At 45.4% G+C, this 21,038-nt stretch overlaps 1 protein-coding gene across 1 annotated transcript; it reads left to right on the top strand.

Annotated features, from left to right (window-relative positions):
- The first annotated feature begins 37 nt into the window (after positions 1-37).
- Positions 38-13,130, top strand: SPRTN (SprT-like N-terminal domain). Its single transcript, XM_042909065.1, has 5 exons — positions 38-631; positions 2,142-2,241; positions 6,752-6,880; positions 10,194-10,455; positions 11,552-13,130. Exons 1-5 carry the CDS (start codon positions 411-413, stop codon positions 12,298-12,300), a joined length of 1,461 nt encoding a protein of 486 aa, XP_042764999.1. The 5' UTR covers positions 38-410; the 3' UTR covers positions 12,301-13,130.
- The last annotated feature ends 7,908 nt before the right edge of the window (positions 13,131-21,038 follow it).

Raw genomic sequence — 21,038 nt, 5'->3', positions numbered from 1 at the left:
AGAGTGGAGGGCGAGGCAGCGAGACGTGGGTACTGCGCATGTTCTGAGCGTGACGTTGGTATTTGAAGTTAGTCGCGAAGCGTAAAGGCGGCAACCGGTTTCTTGAAACCTTCCTCTAGACCAAGGCCTGGGAACCCACGTTTTGAGCCCACTAAGAGGTGTCATGCTGAGTTCTCTACTTTAAGCCGCAGAATCTTGGCTTCGGCGTTTGGGGCAAATTCAGTTCTCGTTCTCGAGCCGGTTATTCTTGAATTCTCGCGAGATCGGCGGGCGGCCCCGAGAGCAGCCCGAGAGCCGGTATCTCCTAGGAGCCGGGTCAGGCCGCCGCCGCCGCTTCAGAGAGGTGGAGTCGCGGCCTCCCCCGGGGGCCAGCTTAACGCCGGCGAACGCCGCCTGGGATCCCGGCAGAGATGGATGAGGATCTGGTGTTGGCACTACGGCTTCAGGAGGAGTGGAACTTGCAGGCGTCGGAGCGCGACCGGGCCCAGGCGCCCCTGTCGCTGGTGGACGCGTCCTGGGAGTTGGTGGACCCAACCCCGGATTTGCAGGCCCTGTTTGTGCAGTTCAACGATCGGTTCTTCTGGGGCCAGCTGGAGGCTGTCGAGGTGAAGTGGAGCATGCGAATGACCCTGTGAGTCTCGAACCCCGCTGGGGAAAAGAGACCGGCTGGCAGCTCTTCTGCAGCCGCCGGCCGTGAACTTCTCCTCTTTCTCCGTCCCCAGTGGTCCCAGGGTCTGTGAAATGCGGGGGGTGGAGGGGAGTGTCGGTGTCGGTCTTGTTTTGGGCCAGCATCTCCTGGTGTATCTCTCCCTTCCCTTCTCTCTCTCTCTCTCTCTCTCTCTCTCTCTCTCGTGCTCCAACAACTTGAGGAAAGCTGTGTGGCCCATCTCGCCAAGAGTTTGATTTATAAAGGACACAGTGAGGGGCGCCTGGGTGGCTGAGTCAGCTAAGTGTCTGACTCTTGGTTTTGGCTCAGATCATGATCCCACGGTTGGTGAGTTGCATGCCCCTCCCCCATTGGGCTGACAGTATGGAGCCTGCTTGGGATTCTCTTTCCCTCTCTCTGTGTTCGCGCGCACGCGCTTTCTCTCCCGAAATAAATAAACTTAAAAAGCAAATAAAGGACACAGAGAAAAGGATATTCCTTTGTTTTTTTGTTGTTTTTGAGAGAGAGTGAGCACGAGTGGGGGGGGGGGGAGTGGGCAGGGGGAGAGGGAGAGAGAATCCCAAGCAGGGAATCTCCACACTGAGTGTGGAGCCCCAGGTGGGGCTTGAACTCAAGGACCCGAGGTCATGACCGGAACTGAAAGCGGGAGCCACCCAGGGGTCCCGAAAGGATATTTCTCTGAATCTCCCGTCGCTTGAAAATCAATTAGCACATTCCAGATTTGTCTTATGGTAGTGCTTTGGGACCCAGGAGGGAGAAGCGAGTCTGCCCCAAAGAAAGAATGCTGAGGACACAGGGAAGCCTCCCAAGGGTGGGTGTTGTCCTTTTCCGTGCTCGTTAAGACACCACCACTTAGTAGTGAGCTCAGGTGTTAGAAGGGGGACAGGGTTGACCGTTTCCATATTGCTGGACCCAAGGGATCTTAGGGGATGCCTCTAAAAGGATCCCTTTCCCACCAAGGAGAGAAGTCCCAATTTGAAATCATCTATTCCTGCACATGAACTGAGCTAACAAGTTTAAGATGGGATTGTGTTCTATGTGCTTGTCTTTGAAGTGCTACACGACAGCCTTAAGTAAGCCAGGTTAAGATAATGATACAAAACTGTGTGTAAAGAACAAATCTCCTTCATAGAGGCTTCTGTTACCGCTTTGGAGACGTGTTCATGGCGATCTGGCCATAATCACCGCAAACCGATTACAGTTTGTAGGGAGGAGACTGGGCGCAGCAGAAGAGGATGATCTTCTTTGGGCTCTTGCAGCCTGGCAAGGCCAAGGGACAGTCACTGCCTGTCACTACTGACACTAGTGAATGTCACTACCATTCACACCTCTTTCTCCCTAGGGTGAGGTGCAAATATCTCCTGACAAAGAGGGTGTCCTGGTGTGAACTAGTGTGAAGTGATTTACTCTTTCATTTCTATTTCTCTTTTGTGTATATTTGGTAAATAATGCTTTTGTGGTGGTTGTTTTCCAGGTGTGCTGGGATATGCAGCTATGAAGGGAGGGGCGGAATGTGTTCCATCCGGCTCAGTGAACCTCTTTTAAAGTTGAGACCGAGAAAGGATCTTGTAGAGGTATCCTTTGCATAAACTTGGTTCTTACCTCAGTTATTTAAAAATGCTTATTATTGATTTAGACTGATGTGAATTCACCTATACGTGTAAAAAAAAAAAATTATTTCCTCACAACTTTAATTGCAGGGCCAATAATAATGGTTACCTTATATTTTTATGGTTCTTCACAGTTAAAGTTTTTCAGGTATAATACCGGATTTGAGCTTTACAGCCACCTTGTTTATGTGCAATGTGTGTGTTGTCCTCATTTTTATAAATGAAGAAATTTAAGGTTCAGAGAGCATAAGTAAGCTAGTTTAAGTTACATACTAAGAAGCAGAGCAAAATCAGGACTCATATCTTCCTATTGAGGCACACAAATTTTGATTGTCCTCTGTTCAGCCACAATGACGCTGTCCTCCCAGAACATCTAGCTGAGCTGGTAGAACCAGCCCACATGAGTGAGGGCACTTGACTAGCAAAATGGAGCCATAGGAGCTCCCAGATTATGGTTAGTTTGAGTTTAGAAGATGTCTGAAATTCCTCAAGATATACCCAGTATGACTTGTCTTGCCCCAATTGTATAACTTGAAACGTAGGCACCAAAGAAGATAGAGTGGTAGAGGCTGGATGGGAAGTACATTAAAATATGCTTGGAAATACAAAAGATGCTGTTTTTAAGGATAATAAAAGGTAATGGGTTGCAGAACACTGTGAATATATTTAACACTCGAGCTGTACACTTAAAAATAGTTAAGATGTTAAATTTTGTGTTGTGGTTTTTTTTTTACAATTAAAAAAAAAAGTAAATAGCTACTAAACATAAAATGGTACAGCAGGAATACTTGATTAATAAAAAAGAAAGGAGGAATAAAGGAACAAAGCCCTCCAAAAAGAAGGGTAGGTGTAAAGACGATATCAGTAATTATATTAAATGTAAACGGACAAAGCACTGGTTTAAGACGTGGAGTGACATACTAGATTAAAAGAGGTGTGCTTAAAGTCACACACACGTTAAATGTGAAAGGTTCAGAAAAAGTATATCATCCAAAACCCTAACAGAAAGCTACTGTAGCAAACTAAAGGTTTTAAGGGAAGAAGTTTTACTAGAAAAAAAGGTTCACGTTTTATAATGGTAAAATAATCTATTAAATAAAAACACATAGGGGCGCCTGGGTGGCGCAGTCGGTTAAGCGTCCGACTTCAGCCAGGTCACGATCTCGCGGTCCGTGAGTTCGAGCCCCGCGTCAGGCTCTGGGCTGATGGCTCAGAGCCTGGAGCCTGCTTCCGATTCTGTGTCTCCCTCTCTCTCTGCCCCTCCCCCGTTCATGCTCTGTCTCTCTCTGTCTCAAAAATAAATAAAACGTTAAAAAAAAAATTAAAAAAAAAAAAAAAAAACACATAATGATTCTAACAGTAATAATGCAGCTTTAAACTACATGAAGCATAAATTAGTAGAAGCAAAAAGAGAAATAATCGACCCATAATCATAGTTGCAGATGTTAAACACAACACTCTTGGTAACTCAGTGAATAAGCGGAAAAAAAACTGTAGACATAAAACAAAAAAGTTGAACTTAATTAACCAAATCAACCTTCTGAGGAGCCCTAATTAGAGTAGTAGTTGCATAATGAATATTTATTGTGTAAATGATTAAGTAAACACACGAACAGTGTTCTTTTTGAAGGTAATGGGCGATGGGGGCGCCTGGGTGGCTCAGTCGGTTAAGCGTCTGATTGCAGCTCAGGTCATGATCTCAGTCTGTGAGTTCAAGCCCCACTTTGGACTCTGTGCTGACAGCTCAAAGCCTAGAGCCTGCTTCGGATTCTGTGTCTCCCTCTTTCTGCCCTTCCGCCACTCGCTCTTCTGTCTCTCTGTCTCTCTCTCTCTCTCTCTTTCTCTCAAAAGCAAATAAACATTACAAAAAAAATTTTTTTTAAAGTAATGGGCAAGAAGAGAATGGAAAATGTGTGGTAGTGCTGTCAAGTGAGCATTTGCTATTGGCAGAAAGTTACAATATCAGATCACTGTAAGAAGGCCCACGGAGGAACAGTGTGACTCTGGCCTGTACATAACGTAGCGACCCATATTATAATGAATAGGATTCAGGAAAGGAAAGGACTGAGTCTGGTTGAGGACAGAGAAGAAAAGCTTCATACGCGTGTGTATTTTATTACTACCTAACATCACCACTCCTGCCTCTCACTCTTTATTGAGCACGTATTATATGCCAGATTTTGGACTAGTGTTCATCTAGTTAATAGCTAATCCAGTGTGTGCCTTTCCCGTAGCCCCGCAAGATTAGGATATCCCCATTTTAGCAACGAGCAGCAAGTTGTAACTTGTCCAAGGTCTTGTGCATCATAAGTGACAAACCCTTGTGGTAGGCTCTAGTTTCCCTGGCCCTAAAGCTCTTGTCCTGTCCCCTCATCACTACCGCTGTGTAATTGCTCCTGCTGCAAATGAAAACGTGGAGCTGAGCCTCATAGGACAGATCGGATTCTGACAAGTAGAGATGGTACAGGAAAACTACTCTTGGCAGAAGGAATAGGATGCTGTGAGCAAAATTGAGGCGTGAATCTCAGGGCATATTGAGGACTAGAAGTAGTTGCTTTTGGCCAGGTAGAGAACCCAGTGGTGGGAAATAGAGGTGTTTTGGGACCGTGTTGAGTAGAACCTTGAATCTAGCCTAAATGTGGAAAATAGAAAATACATAAAAATAGAAACGTTCAGTGTGGTGCCGTGTGCCGCTTTCAGGATGTTTCCGTTGAACCCCAAATTAGGGATCTAAATTTATTCCTCCTTTGTAAGAATAGTTACTGATCATTACTTTAGAATGTTGGACAAAATTGAAATGTGGAATGCCCTTTGAATTTGAGTCCTAGTAGAGTGGCATTTACTTGAAAAGATTAAGTTCATTTTCAGAGATACAGAGTCAATCGTTGTAAAAGGGGTGTTTTCACAATGACCAAGTTACAGTGCTTGACACACCCATTTCTCTGTTCGGCATAATTTGATAAGCCTACAATTCATTAATGGCAATCTGGTTCTTCTGGCAGGAATTCTTTTTATAAAAATTATGAACAAGTTTTGTTCTTGAAGACCTGTATGACTTTCACTTTTTAAAAAACGTCTTCATATTTTTTAGGACCAATTATGAAACAGCAGCTTTAAATACTTTTAATTCTGCACCTATACGTCTGCATTCGTGGTGTGGGAATGAGCAGGAGCGTGGTGATGGTGTTGTTTTAAGTCAGAGATTTTTGGAATTTCTCTAAGTACAAACTCAGACGAAATCTGGGCCAGTCACAGGATTTCCCTTCAGATGCTATTCACCAGAGCAGTAGGTTTTAGTGTTTGTTTGTGTGTTTTAAAATTTTACATATTCAGAAATCCCCAAACTCTGGAAAGCTGTACACAGAGAAATGTCCCACCCCATCCCTGTATCCAGAACTCCCCAATTACTGTATGATACTCTTGCCATTAGTTTCTTTTTTCTTTTATTGTTGTTTTGCAAATATTTATGTCCATTCTTATTCCCTCTCCTGATCACATAACAGACTTCTTACACGATATACTGTGTACTGTCTTCTGCTTTTCGCCTTTTTCATTAAAACCATGTACTCTGTAGGTTCCTCCAAATGATTTCAGAGATCTTTTTCATTTTTTTTTAACTCTATAGAATTTTGTAAGGATTTTCCATAGTTCATTCAACCAGCTCTCTATTGCTAGACACTTACTTGCATTGTTTTGCTACCATAAACAATGCCACAATGAAAATACCTTACACCTATGACCTTTCCTATTAGCCTAGGTATTGCTGGGTCAAGGGATAAATGCTTTTGTCATTTTGTGAGATTTACCAAATTCTCTTCCGTGGGGGTTTATACCATCTTGCACCTCCTGCCAGAGACAGCTGGGAACATTTGCTTCCCTTAGCTTTACTAATGGGGTCAAACTTCGGGAATTTACTCCTCTAGATAAGCGAGAGGTAGCATGAATTTGTAATTATTTTTATAAATGAAGTCCAACATTTCTTTTCATGTTTATGGGTCATTTACGTTTTTCTGTGAGCCATCTATAACCTTTGCCCACTTAAAAATTGGATTTTAGGTCATTTTCCTGTTGACTTCAGTCGGTCTTATATTTGAAGAATTAGTAGCCCGTGAGAGGCACTGCACGTTGTTCTGAATTTGTCTTTTCACTCAATGCCGCTTTCTCCCCCATGCGGAATTTTAAAGTTCTTATGTAGTTGAGCTCATTGATCTTTCCTTTTGGATTCTGAGTAAGAATTAAAAGGGCTTTCCTGCGACAGGAGTCCTTGACCTGGGATCTGCAGAACTTCAGATATCATGCGCTGAGTTTTGTGAATGTATGTGTACGTAATTTTTCTAGCAAAATGGTTCAAGACTTAACAGTTTCTGAAAGGAGCCTGTGATCCAAGGGAAGTTAGGTCCCCAGGTAGAGAAGGAAAATGCATTTCTCTCTTCAAAAGCGCCCTAACAAATGCATTTGTATGTTTCTGTTTCAGACCCTCTTGCATGAAATGATCCACGCCTATCTATTTGTCACTAATAACGATAAAGACCGGGAAGGGCACGGCCCAGAGTTCTGCAAACATATGCATCGCATCAATCGCCTGACCGGAGCCAACATAACGGTGTGTAAAGCCGCGCGCGTTTATGATTTTTAGTCGTTAGTTACTCTGTACTTCCTGGGGCTTCACTGAAAATAGACAACAGGGTGGAAACGAGTACCGACTTTGAGGATTTTCCACAGTGGGTGGTAAGACAGGCTGAGAGAAGCTGACTGGCTTGTTTGGGCCTCACAGTAGCACCCTTGCTGTCGCCTTGCGGCACATCTGGTGTGACATGTTGTGCGTGGTTACCGCAGGCCCGCGGTACCTCTGGGTTATGACATTTGTCTCTTTGTTAACTTCGTTTTCCGGATTACGGCCTCCTCCTCCGATCGTTCCTGTGCTCTGTCATTTCATGTGTCGTTACACTCACTGAAAGTCTTCCTTGATTCCTCTTTCTGCATAATATTGTAGGAAGCAGAGCCTGGGGTCAAAAAAGTGTGAGGAGTTGACTGCTTGGGTTGAGATGCTGGCTCTGTGGATGGTTAACTGTGAGGCCTCCTCCCTAACTTCTCTGCACCCCCGCGTACTCCCGGGCAGCACGAACTCATCTGCGGGTCCTTGGGGGGGATCAGAGGAGAAAATACAAAACGTCGTAGCCTGGTTTGAGCACAAGTTAAATACCAGTTGTTTTTATTACTGATGCATTTTATCAAGTGACCGTAATGTCTTTTTAGTTTTTTTTTTTAAATTATTTTGAATGTTTATTTATTTTAGAGAGAGAGAGAGCATAAGCAGGGGTGGGGGAGAGAGAGAGGGAGACACAGAATCCGAAGCAGGCTCCAGGCTCTGAGCTGTCAGCACAGAGCCCGACATGGGGCTCGAACCCACAAACCGTGAGATCGTGACTTGAGCTGAAGTCAGACACTTAGCCGACTGAGCCACCCAGATGCCCCTGTACTATCTTGTTTCGAAGTGAACTTTCCACCCCCTGTGCCTCTCCTCCTACATCCTCTTCCTAAAATAGGCCATTTCCTCTGTTTTCTGTCAAATGCACTTCATCTTTGCAGTGGGCTAGACCTTCTCCCTCCTTTGAATGTCCTCAGCAGCTCTTGTACCTTTTATAATATTTTATTCTGCTCTCAAACCTCTGAACACCGGGTAGCTCTTGTTTCTCTGTAGACCTCTGTATAAGGTGTGTAATGCAGTGCCCCGACGGGGCCTTAACAAATACCGAATTGGACTGAACCAAATAGAATCTTAGTTCCTACAAAGATTAAATTCTTTGGTGTGTTTGGTTATTTCCTGCCTTTAAAGGGCGGTAAAGACCAGTGTGGTGGAAAATGGAAATGTTCACCTTCTGTGTGTGTTTTTTTCTAGCTATTGGTTTTCATTTTCTCCAGAGCTCTTTTCATTATCGCATAGAGTTCCTTCAACATCAAGAAAGTAGCTTGCATTAAAAATCAGTCCCATCAAATCCAAATTAGCAGAAGAAGTATGGAGCTGCTAGTACAGTACAAAAGGCTTTTAGTTTCCTCACTGGTGTTTTCACTTTAAGCAAAGTCCCGGTATACTTCCTCTTGTTCCCTTGGAAAAAGAGCATCTATTCTTTTATCTCGGCCGTCTGTGTGTTTTCATTTAGGAGGTTTTATTGAGTGGACACCCCTTGCTTTTACAGGTTACATCCTGTTATAACAAACTCCACAGGGCATCCAGTTTCACAATTTTATTTTAGTGACTACGTCGTTAAAGAAGTCACATCCCCATGCTGGAGGAGGAGTTACAGGACTTGGAAGCAAAACAGATCCCACTCCCTGATCTTTTTGGCCAAGAAATGAAGCGAAGAAGCGGCCGGGCGTTCCAGATCTCTTTGCCCCTAAACCTCTGCCCTCCAGTTCCTTCTGTGCCTCATATACCGTGCGTTACTGATACGCTTGCCAAGTGATACGAGATTTTTGCTTAGGATGGAGAGGTGCTATAAAACTAGGTGTAGAGTTATGGAAGGCTTCACATTCCCTTAGGGGAATTTATTAGAAAGTTCAGTCTCTGGTTAAGAAAAGTCTCATTGGGGCGCCTGGCTGGCTCAGTCGGTAGAGTATGCCACTCTTGATCCTGAAGTTGTGAGTTCAAGCCCCACGTTGGGTGTGGAGATTACTTAAAAATTAAAATAAAAAAGTCTCATCTACAGATGCTCCTTATCTTGTACAATAGTAACATTCCACTGAGAAGAGAGAAGAAAAAGGTACTCAGGGTTATTTAGGATTACCCGCTTTTATTTTTTATTTATTTTTTTAAAAGACACTTTCTGGGGTTTTGTTGTTGTTTTTAAAAAAATTTTTTTAATGTTTATTTATTTTTGAGAGAGACAGAGTACAAATGGGGGAGGGCAGAGAGAGAGGGAGACACAGAATCCGAAGCAGGCTCCAGGCTCTGAGCTGTCACCACAGAGCCCGACGCGGGGCTCGAACTCACGAACTCTGAGATCACGACCTGAGCCGAAGTCAGACACTTAACTGACTGAGCCACCCAGGCGCCCCAGATTATCGGTTTTTAAATGGTGCCCTGCTATCCTCCAGGCCCCCAAGGTGGTAGGGCTAACTTTCCTTTCAGACCTCTTTGATCTGTCCTCTGCTTGGGTTCTGAGTAAGGTTCCATGTAGAAGGTGAAACGAAAGGATCTCATGTAAGGATCAAAAAGCACATTCGCAGAGAATTTTATTTGAGTCAAGGAGTGAAGCTTTCCACTCACCCAGGCAGCAAGCAGGTACTCACTGTGCCGGAGCCTAAGTTAGCCACTAGGGGAACAAAGATGAAAACGATCCTGGGGAGCCTTTGCCTTAACCAGATAAAATGCTGCCCCATGAGGCTCGTTACAGAGACCGGAGCAAAGAGCTGCAGGGCTGTGGATAGCGGGTGTGGCAGAGGCCGGGACAGCGCAGGGTGCTGGGTGGCAGGGGTCGAGAATTTGCAGCAGGTGGTCCAGGACCCTATGGTTCTGTCACCTCTGAGGACAAAGTTGCCACTGAGCAGTGGCAACGGTTCTTCCTTATCATGGCACTATGCACAGTTTTGTCTTTATCCAAATATTTGATCGTTTTACGGTTTGGTCTGTAAAACTTCTAGCATGTGATAGAGCTTTTGGCGAGTCAGAAAATATTTTCTTTTGTCTTCCAATCTCGTGGTTTTCTATCTTTACACAGTTCCTGGAGTATGAACTGCTGCCCTTCCATTAACGTGAAATTTCGAACAGAAGCTAAATCTAGTTGCCACCTTCCCCCGGGTATCCCTGCAGAGAGCCCTCGGAAGCTGCCGGGTTGAAACCGAGAAAAGGCTGCCCGTGTATTTTCTGGAAATCGTTAACCTGCCCCCCTAACGCCTACCGCGTTCTGTCCGCGCAGGTGTACCACACGTTCCACGACGAGGTGGATGAGTACCGGCGACACTGGTGGCGCTGTGACGGGCCGTGTCGGCACAAGAAGCCCTACTATGGCTACGTCAAACGCGCCACCAACAGGGCGCCGTCCGCTCACGACTACTGGTGGGCAGAGCACCAGCAGAAGTGTGGTGGCACCTACGTGAAGATCAAGGAGCCGGAGAACTACGCCCGGAAAGGCAAGGGGAAGACAAAACCAGGAAGGCAGCCGGCGGCCGAAAAGAAAGGTACTTCTGTCTGTCCTTCCGCCTCTGCCGAGACCGCGGCTGATGGCCCAAAAAGCCAGCCCCGGCCTGGGGAGGAGCGGTGTTTAGATGAGCTTAAGGATTGTTGCTGGTGTAGATGTTTGCGAGTGTGGACCTCAAAAGATCACGTTTTTTTCTGAAATGGTGGTAGAAAAACGTACGCTGCTCTGTATGGAGGGGAGTTAAGGTAGAAATAGTTTGCACTGGCCATATCAGAGACTAAAAAGTCCCTTTGCCAGTGTGACTCACGCTGCTCTGTATGGAGGGGAGCTAAGGGAGAAATGGTTTGCACTGGCCATATTAGAGACTAAAGTCCCTTTCCCGGTCTGGGCTCACTGAGTCACTGGGAAACAGAAGGCAAAAAGATTGTCAAAATAAAAACAGGGATTCAAATAACAATGCCCGGAATCAGTCCTGACTCCACCCCTTCCTATCAGTTGGATTCTGTCCGAGTGACTTCTGTGGATGGACGTGTTTTCATTGGGAGAATGGGAAAAGGATATGACATGTATGTGCTGGTCCTTCATCTGCAAGATTTATCCGTTTCCTATGAAGTTCAGAGTCACTGCCTCTTGAAGAGGGAACCAGGTCGCTGAGTTAATGCTTCTTCCCTTGGCGAGTTGCTGATTGGATGCAGGAACGTAGTAAGCTGCCCTTCCCGAATCCGAAACGTGAAGTGAGCGGAGGCGCTGGAGAACGTCCGTGGGGAGATGACGCATCCTCATTTTGTGCGAGCCAGAGGAAAGCGAAGCATGTGGGAGCAGACTTTTCCCCCTGGGGCGGAACCGCAAGACCGCTATGTGATTTTCAAGGTCCAAGTGCCTTCGCTAGTGGCCCTCGGATGGTAGAACCCCTGATCTAAATAGGAGAGGATGTTGTTTTCTGGCCTTTGCCCCACCAGCGCCCCCTGACCGCTGCAGATCGTCCCCCTCCCGACGAATAGGTAGTTAGTGCGGGGACCGAAGTTACAGAATAAAACCGTATTTCTTCATTTTGAAAAAAAAAAAACCTGTCCATTAGCTCGACATTTGTTACCGTGTTGATCTCGAGTCAGGAAAACCTCTGCTTTCTTTTGCAGATCAGCCCAACAGAGGTGAGACCCAGCTGTTGATCCCTTTCAGTGGGAAAGGATACGTCCTGGGAGACGCGAGCAATTCGCCTTTGTCCGGGAGATTTGTCACTTCACATGCCGTCAATAAAACCCAAGATCTTTTAAGTCAAGACCGCTCAGCAACAGCTCTGAGACCTAATTCTAAAATGGAGGTGAACTCCGAACAGAATGGTCCAAGCAAAAAAACCTCTCTCGTCGCCCCTGTTCTTGCTGCCAGTCGCCAAAATGTCGTAAGCAGCTACTTTCCTAGAGTGTCAGCCGCCAACCAGAAGGCCTGCAGAAGCGTGAGTGGATCTCCACCAAAAAGCGGGGCAGGCGGCGACCTCCCTAAAAACTCCGTCTCTTCCACGTCTCACAGAAGGGTCCCCTCCTCTAAGATAGCCCCGAGAAATTCTTTAAAAGCCCCGGAATCGACACCTGTGACCGCGGCCCTGGACGGGAGCGGGCCCGAAGAGAGATTGCCAAGTAAACGAGCCAGGCTAGAAGACCAGTCTGTTTCTGACGAGCTTTTTATCAAGAAAGAGCAAGTGCAACGTGGTGGAAGTGATCCCGAGTGGAGTTCACGTCCTCCAGCCGCGGCTCAGAGCTCCAGCCCTTCAGCCAGTCAGAGCAGAGCGGTCAGTTGTCCTGTTTGTTGGAACGAAGTCCTAGAGTCGCAAATTAACGAGCACTTGGACCGGTGCCTTGAAGGCGCTAGCGTCGATGGCAAAAGTTGAAAAGGTCTTCGGAAAACAGACGGGTGTCACACGCCACCTGTATTACCTCACTAGTCTAGTGTCAGGCCCTCAGGAAGTTCTGGTACATACTCCGATTTGTCGGTTAGAATCTAGTTCTATTTTATATATACACATGAGATTATAATGAAAAATATTTTATGTTTAAAGGCACTACCGTTCACTCCTGCCTTGTGTATACCGTAGCGCAGAGTTTACTCTGCATGTATACACGTAGAATTTTTAGATATTCGTGTTCTTGCGGTTAATCTTTTTATTTGTACACCTTCCTCAGAATGCTCCGTGAGGAATCCTGTCCGGTGTTTGGTTACACTGAGCATTTCTTCAGTTACATTAAAACTCAGTCCTAGAACTGATGTTAATTTCCTGATGTCAGACATACTGACCAAAAAACACAATCTGGGGTACACAGCATATTAGTTGTTTCAGGGTACTCAGAGGCTTGTTTTGTTTGTTTTTGTTTTTTTTCAGTCTTCACAGGAAGTAAATTTTCTCTGTTTTAAAGAATTTTAGTTCTGTCATCACTGAAAGGTGGCAGCAGATTTTAGGTTCAAGTACATAAGGAGTACAGTAAAATAAACCTCTTTTAGAATGTTGCCAGTAACAAACAGCTACTGCAGTTTCGTAGGCCAGGGTTGAGCGGTTTTCTCAACGCGCTGCCGAGTGAGTGGATCCGGCGCTACCCACCTGGAACGTACAACGTCACAGAGCTGCCTCGGTGGTGTTCACGGTAGCGCGTTCTCTGGAAACAGTATTGTGAGCCGTAAGCCAAAGTTGTAATCGTTCTAATAAAAAGGAATACCATTTGTGCATTTTGAAAAGTAGAATTCTTTTCGGAAATACTCCTTTCCACCTCTGGCAAAGAGATGAAGATACTTTCGTCTGCCGACTTTCTGTCTCTGGCGACGCCTCTAGCACGTTGGTTGGCATATTCCCGAGAGTTTAGTTCACGGGTTCTCCCTTTTCTCGACTTTGTTGCAACACGACCTGTGTGTTCCTAAGGGGCCAGATCCCCAGTGTACAGCGGGGTGAGCTTCCCCGGGGGGGGGCCCCTGGGCGCCTGCTGCCCAGATCAAGTTAGAGAACGCTGCGGTTCCCGCAGGAGGTGTCCTCAAGGGTGCCCACTCCTAAGTCCGAACCCACAACCTCCAAAGGTAACACGGTTTTCATCTCCGTCACCGCAGATGGGTGGGTGAGCTTGTTTTTGAACTTCATAAAGGTACTGTCCTCGCTGCTGCCGCCGGTGTAGATGCCTAAGTTCATTGTTTCATTGCTCTGCGGCGTTTGTATGAATATGCCAGCGTTCATTCATCCATTCCGCTGCTGCTGGGCGTGGGAGTTCTTTCCGATCTGGGGCTGCCTATCAGGAATGCTGCTGCTGAGAACGTGCTTCCTCATTTCTGTTGGGCGTATACCCAGGATTGGAACTGCAGGGTAGATGTACGTCTCGCTTTACAAAATGCTGCCACGGGACCCTCGGGCCAGCAGTATGGAAGCGTTTCAGGTATCCATCTGTCTTAACTATTATCTATTACCATCTATTATCTATTAATAGCTAATACCTTAACTATTATCTATTATTCCTTTTCATTTTAGCTTGTCTGGTGAAGTGTTGACAAGTTTTGATATTTCTTAAGTATGAAGTTAAAAAATAGTACTTAATATTTACAGATAAAGGACTTCAAATATGTGTATTATGTTGCGTGTATGCCGTTATATGCTTGCGTAGAGGATCATTTTCTCTTCATTTGGCAAATTATGTGCAGGTAAGCATTTTTTTGACTCAAAACTGTACAAGGTTCTGGGGCAACGAGGTAAAATGCCCCATGTCTGTAAGTTTTACAGCCTGGTTGGGGAGTGAGACGAGAGCGGATTAATTTGAACACAGAAAGTGCTCTGTTGGATGCTGTGGGGACGTCAGGACTTCGGGGGGATGTTTCCTGGATGAGACCACATCCAAGCTGGGTCTTCTAGGGTGAGTCAAGCTAGCCGGGTAAGGAAGGGTGGAAAGGGCCGAGCAGAGCGAAGGGGCACCAGAAAGGCGGTGGAGACAGACCACCACACTGTTCTGGCAGAAGTAAGCTGTTCCGAATGAACAGAGTAAGATGTGAGGGGTAAAACGGCAGAAGGACAGCAGACAGACCTAGCTGAATAGAGTTTCGGGGGTGGAGACCCGGTCTGTCACTTTCTCCACTTCGTGTGGCCCCTGAGAGTACACATCTTTTGATTCGGGGGGGGGGGGGGGGGGGGGTTGGAAAGATTTGGAAGCCAGAGAGTCAAGGACGTTTGAGAAGCGTTCAGATGGATTCTCCGGGGGCAACATCAATGGGCATAGGAAGGGCACTGGCCGGGATGAGAGAGGGATGGGCCGAGAAAGAGCCAGCTGGTAAAATCAAGAGGTGGTCAGGTTTAAGGGATGATGGAAGACTGTTGGCTGGCAAGAAAAGGGAAGTTAATTTTAAATTTGGAAATTAAATAGCCTTCAATTCGCATTAAAACTTTTGAGAAAAAATGTTACCTTAAGAATTCTGTTACCCCCAACTCTGAGTCATTTATAACAATTTTCTGTTCTGTTGGTTTCGTTTTTTTATCCCTTAAAAAAAGCAAACTTCCTAACCTAATACCAGCTGGAAGTTCTGGGTCCACCTTTAAATGCTATCACCCTTCGTTCTGGGGACATGGGTTGTGGGGGGGTTGGGGGGAAGGGGAGTAGACTTTATAAAAACTCTGTGTTTTCTTCGAGCCAGGGCTATTCATTATCTAGCAAACCTGACTTCAAATCTGGAAAGTCCTGTCTTGCTTTTTAGACTATAAATGTGTATCTAAGTGGAAGACACAAGAGTGAGCATCTCATGCTGTCCCATTGTCCTGAAGCACTGAGCTTGCATGTTTTCGGACTTCGTAGGATTTTTAAGTCAATTTCAATGTCAAAGTGGAATAGCTGCTGTATCTTCTTACAGACTTGCTACCTCCCTGGGATCCTGCACCCGGGGCACGTGCAGGACCTCCTCTCATTGGGTTGTTTGGAGAAAAAAGCTGAGCTCTCTGTAGTTTAATTCCTACTGAAGAGCAAGGGTTTCCTGTTATTGTCTTGGTTTTTTAGCAGTTTGTTGTAGTTGTTGTTGACTAGTGAAGTGAAACTCTAATGTGACAATTATCATTACGGGTTAAATTGCCCAGGGAGTTAAAATTAACAGAAAAGGACGTCACGTAATTAGCGCTTTTCTGACATTTCCCCAGAATGTTGTTATGTATCATACTTCATCATCACCTGTCTTTTGAAATGAAGAGCAAAAGACTGGCTCTTCTTAAATGACTCTGGAACCACATCATCATTAAGGCTCACAGTGTTGTATACTGTAGTACAGAAACCAGCTGCCGTTGGCTTGTTTCTGTGCTGGAATTACCCTTGCCAAATTTACCGCTCGTTTATTGAACACCAGGGGGCGCTCCTGGGAAGTTCAGTATCTGAAAAACTGAAGGTGAAGCCAAAGGAAATGGAGAAAACTTGCCAGCAACTGGCATGATAGCTGCCAGTTCTGATTCATAGAAAGGAAAGGACAGGTTATGATCTCAAGTCCTGTGAGAAGGGAACGGCAGGCCAAGAATGTGTGCTTGTTCAAACAAACAAGGGCTGATGCACAAGGCACCCTCACCTCCCCAACCTTGTTTTCAGTTCGCCTTTCACTGGACACACTAACAGAACAGTCTTCTGCCAGAAAGACACCCGGAACCCACATATAGGGCCTAACGGTAATAATTCAGAACAGGAAACCTTCCAGACAAGGCAAGACCTATATTTTCCTACTATTTCTGAAATTACAGTGCTGTTCCTTTGAGTCTGTCTGACATCTAGCACTTTGCTCCGTATCATAGATTAGTCTGGAAGCTTCCTGGGACACATATAATGTCGCTTGACCCTACATCAGCGGTCCAAAAGAACAAAGAGGAGCCTCTCAGATTCTTGGTGTTAAGTGGTGTTAAGTTAGACATTTCTCAAGTTCGTTTTTATGTGCTTTTTCAATAATCCCTTCACGAACACGGACTCTTTCCGAAGAACCAAAGTTTGTGCATTTTCAAGCTAGAATACTCTTAAGAGATGCAAATCATTCCAGGTTAGCAGCACTGTTTACAAACTAAATATTCCTTACAAACGAAACGTATGAAAATCTGCATTTATACGAAAGAAATGGGGAGGGTATTTGTTTTATTGTTGTTCTTACAAGATTCCTCACAGGATTCTTTTTATGTATTGGTATACATTTAAAATAACAATAGAGGAGCGCCTGGCTGGCTCAGTCTGTAGAGCTCTTGATCTCAGGGATGAGTCCCATGTTGGGTGGAGACATTACTTCAAATCTTCAAAAAAAAAAAAATCCAGTATATAAATGTGTGTACCTACACAGGTATAAATGGTTTCCGGGAACTCATTTATGAAGATAGACCCACCCACACTTGTTCAGTTGCATCCTAATGCCAGATATCCAGTTACCTCCATTCGATCTACAAGGGGAGGCTGTGTATCAGTAGCCCGTCCGTTCTCGTCACTGTGTGAGCGCCCCACAATGCACACAGTTGTGTGCTTCCTCTGTGTAACTTCTGCTGTGTACCCTTGCCTGCTCTCCTACTTTTCTTCACTGCCCTTCCCTGAATCTGTTCTTCCTTGTTCACCTTTTAATCATGAGATGATTTTGTCTTTTTCATTTTTTTACAGGTCGTTGAAGGTTTTCTTTTTTTGTTTCATTTCTGTGCTGACATTTTGAATGTTCAAGTTCCGGCGTGAAGTTTAATTTCTGCAAAGTCCTGGGTAAGGATATTTGACTCAGCCTGGCTCTTGTGGTTTTCTCTGCCTTCTGGTTGAGGAGGGGCTTTTCATCAGCTGGAATTGACTCTCATTTTGTCTTCTTCCTATGGCAGTGTTTATAAATGTTGTCTTCCTTTTTCTGCTCATTTTGAAAGGCATTCTTTCTCTTGACTTGCAGAAAATTGGCTCTATCTAGGCAGACATGAGGGGTCTGTGCGGCTTCCTGGGTATGATTCCAGAGTGTTCTGTTGGTACAGTATTCCTCAGAGGGAACACTTTGCTATTTGAGCTGGGAGGGTGGTTCTCTTCTGATTCTGTGATTTCCCCCTGCCCATACCCCCCCACCCCTCCCCCCGCTTCCTTCTTGCACTTTACCATCCAGCCCCTCCTCCAACAAACAATACTTTCCCCAAACAGCCACCTGCAATCTCATGAACTTTCAAACTTCTTGATGACCCAGTGGCCAGTGCTCTGGTGAACTGGTGTCAGATTTAGCAGTACAGAGATCCTCCCCAAGTTATAGCGGAACAAATCCATCATAAGCTGAAGATGCATTTAATACACCTAACCTACCCCACGTCCTAGCTCAGCCCAGCCTTCCTTAGACGGGCTCAGGACAATTATGTTAGCCTGTGGTTGGGCAGAGTCCTCTAACACACAGCCTATTTAATTTAATTTTTAAATTTATTTATTTTTGAGGCAGAGAGAGAGCAGAGAAGGGGCAGAGAGAGAGGGACAGAGAGAATCCCAAGCAGGCTGTGTACCATCAGCACAGAGCCCAATTTGGGGCTCGAACTCATAAACCATGAGATCACAGCCTGAGCCAAAGTCAGATGCTTAGCTGACTGAGCCACCCAAGCACCCCATAGCCTATTTTATAATAAAGTGTTGACTGTTTCATGTAATTGGCTGAATGCTGTGCTGAACAGATGGCTGTGTGGGTGCAGAATGGTATGAAGTGTGTTGTCGACCCTTGTGATTGCATGGCTGCCCGGGAGCTGAAGCCGCTGCCGTCATCCGGCATCATGAGAGAGTATGTACCTCGTATTGCTGGCCTGGGAAAAGATCCAAATTCAAAATTCGAAGTACAGTTTCTACTGAGTGTGCATTGTTTTTGCACCCCTGTAAAGTCAAAAAATCATTTAAGTTGAACCATCATCAGCCGGGACTGTATTTCCATCACTCGTGGTGGGGTCCCTGCCTTTTCCCCCCCGTGTACTGCCACCACTCGGCCCCTCTTGCGCTCGTCCCCTTATCATACAGTTTCCACCTGACTCTGCCTTCACATGGGTCCTGATGCTGGCCTCGGATGCTTATTTCTCTGCTTTCCTGAAAGCTGAACTTCTGTCTGTGTCTCACACTTACACTGCAGGTATGCGTTATAGGGAACTTACTTGGTTCTCCTTGTCTGTATGGTCTTGGGAAGATTATGAAAGAGATTCAGATTTAGGCAGCTGCCAATATTTCTTGGAAAACCAGAAGCCCGGCTACCTCCCCTTAAATATGAACGCACAAGAATTATGACATCTGAGCAAAACTTACAACGTGAAAGAGAAAAATTAAACACAAAGTAAGGTTAAATACTGTATCTATTAAATAGAACAGGTTATTGTATCCTACACACACACACACACATTAAGAGAAGAAAAGAGAGCTCTTGGAAATTAACACCAAATCCTCACTTGGCGTAACTGGAAAAGAGATGTAAAACAAGTAAAGGACAAAGACACACGGTAACTAAGAGTAATATGCACAAACCAGTCGATGCACTGTCTGGACAACAGAAGTTCCAGAAAGAGCAAGACAACGGAGAGGAGAAATAATCTCATAGTTTCAGAAAACATCCTCAAATGTGGGGCGTGAAGGTACAGTCTGCGTGCCTGCTACACTGGCTGAGAAAGAGGATCGTGCTGAAGCATGCTGTAACACTACAGAGACCCGGGGGCAAAGAATCATTCCAGGAGCCTCCACAGAGGACACGCAGGCTACATATAAAGAGTGAGGAGTAGGAACGGCCTTGGATTTCTCTGCAACCACACTGGAACCTAAAACCAGTGAGGCAATGCCTTCAAAACGCTGAAGGAAAATGATTTCCCAACTCGAATGGTAAGCTCCATTCTAGTTACCAACGAAGCGTGAGGGCAAAATAAAGACACTGGTCTTGGGAAATATACCACCCACATACTCTTTCCCAGGAAGACATGTGAAGGACATGCTCCACCAGACCGAGGAAATCAGCCGAGAAAGGGGAAGATAAGGAAGGGATCCAGGAAACAGGAGACCCAACAGAGAGTGGTGGAGGGGGTCTCCAGAACAATGGGGAAAGGAGACCTCAGGAAGACGGCTGTCTACCAGGCAGAGAGGACAGCCGCTCCGGACTGCTGCAGGCTAGAAGCCACAGGAAAAGTAGGAAAAATCAGGACATCAGGATAAAAGCAAAAACTGGAAGAAAAGTCATCACAATTTCCTCCGTGTAAACCATGCTCTGAATATCACCAGTAGTCTTGACTATCAACCTGATCTAGGTTACGACAGAATTACAAAAGGAAGATGGGGGGATATGGAGGCGTGCTGTACATGTTTGGCGGGGATGGTGAGGGAGGCCGGACAGGAACCTACATTTTTATCTTTCATGTGGGGAACCGGTCAGTACGTAAGGTCTCACACTGAAGATCCAACATGGAGCAATGGGATTATGTTACTTAGACCTCTTCTGGCCACTAATTAAACCCAAAGAGTCATGTAAGAGTTAAATTCTCAGATGAAGAACAGGAGGGGCTGTTTTCCTTAAAAACCCTTACAGAACAAGTTGACTTGGCTACATGTACATGTATAGCTTTGACTATGAAAACAGGGGCGCCTGGACAGCTCAGTCAGTACAGCATGTCACTTTTGATCTTGGGGTTGGGAGTTTGAGCCCCACGCTGGGTGCAGAGATTACTTAAAAAATAATTTTTAAAAAGTTACACAAGGAAAGGAAAGCCGATGCTCACTACCGCTTACTAGCTCCGTGACTGTGAGCCAATCACTGCGCTATCCTGTTGCAATTCTAAACGGAGATGAGGTTTGCTCGGCCTACTCTGCTGGTTCTGAGGGAAAAAAATGTAGAGGGATTTTATAGAACTCGATAATAACAGTAATTAACTTTGGCAGGACAGGTCCTAATCCCAATGAAAAGACCTGATCCAGTAACGCCCTATCTAATAAACTTTACACCTTGTTCAGAGTTAAAAGATCACCCGTTCGATAGAAGGCGCTTTGGCTGCTGGCAGCTGTTAGGGCTCCACCTGTCTTGGGAAGTGGTTTCTTCTTGTTTTCTCCTTACAAAACTTTTTCCAGCTCGTGAGGCCAGGCCCTTCACCCACATCACTGGTCCAACGGTTTATCCTTGGGCACTTGCCCTATTTCAAGTGAAATTTACTTGCTGGTGGATCAGGAAAAGAATATGCATTAAAACCAACAGCAGAATTTGGGGAACATATTCCTGACTTCAGATGTGGTAGTGGAGACTGGGCATTTACTCCTGAGTGGTTATAAACTAACAGAGAAACTCCAGTCTACAAGTCCATTATTAAATGTACGGTACAAATACTGACCATCGGAGTCTACAGCCACAGCGGAGCGCTCCATCCTTGGGCCATGTGCACCTTGGGAAATAATCTGTACTTCATTAGGTCTCACACAGCTCTGCAGGTCCGGAGCTACTGTGTTTATTTTCAGATGAAGAAGTCCCCAGCGATCACATAATTAAGTTCCTGGGCCAGAACTGAAGAGAGATTTGTCAGTCCTGTGCTCTTTTCACAACACTACCTAATTTAATTAGTCTTCGTCTCGGACTCATCTGCCCTCTCCTTTCATCCACCCAGCTTTATTTCAGTACAGTTATCCAAATGCCCCAAGAGAGAGGCTGGAAAAT

Source organism: Panthera leo, chromosome D2 (genome assembly GCF_018350215.1).
Source record: "Panthera leo isolate Ple1 chromosome D2, P.leo_Ple1_pat1.1, whole genome shotgun sequence".
NCBI classification, from domain to species: Eukaryota; Metazoa; Chordata; class Mammalia; order Carnivora; family Felidae; genus Panthera; species Panthera leo.
Note: the sequence above shows the minus strand (reverse complement) of the source record. Positions and strands in the feature narration are given on the sequence as shown.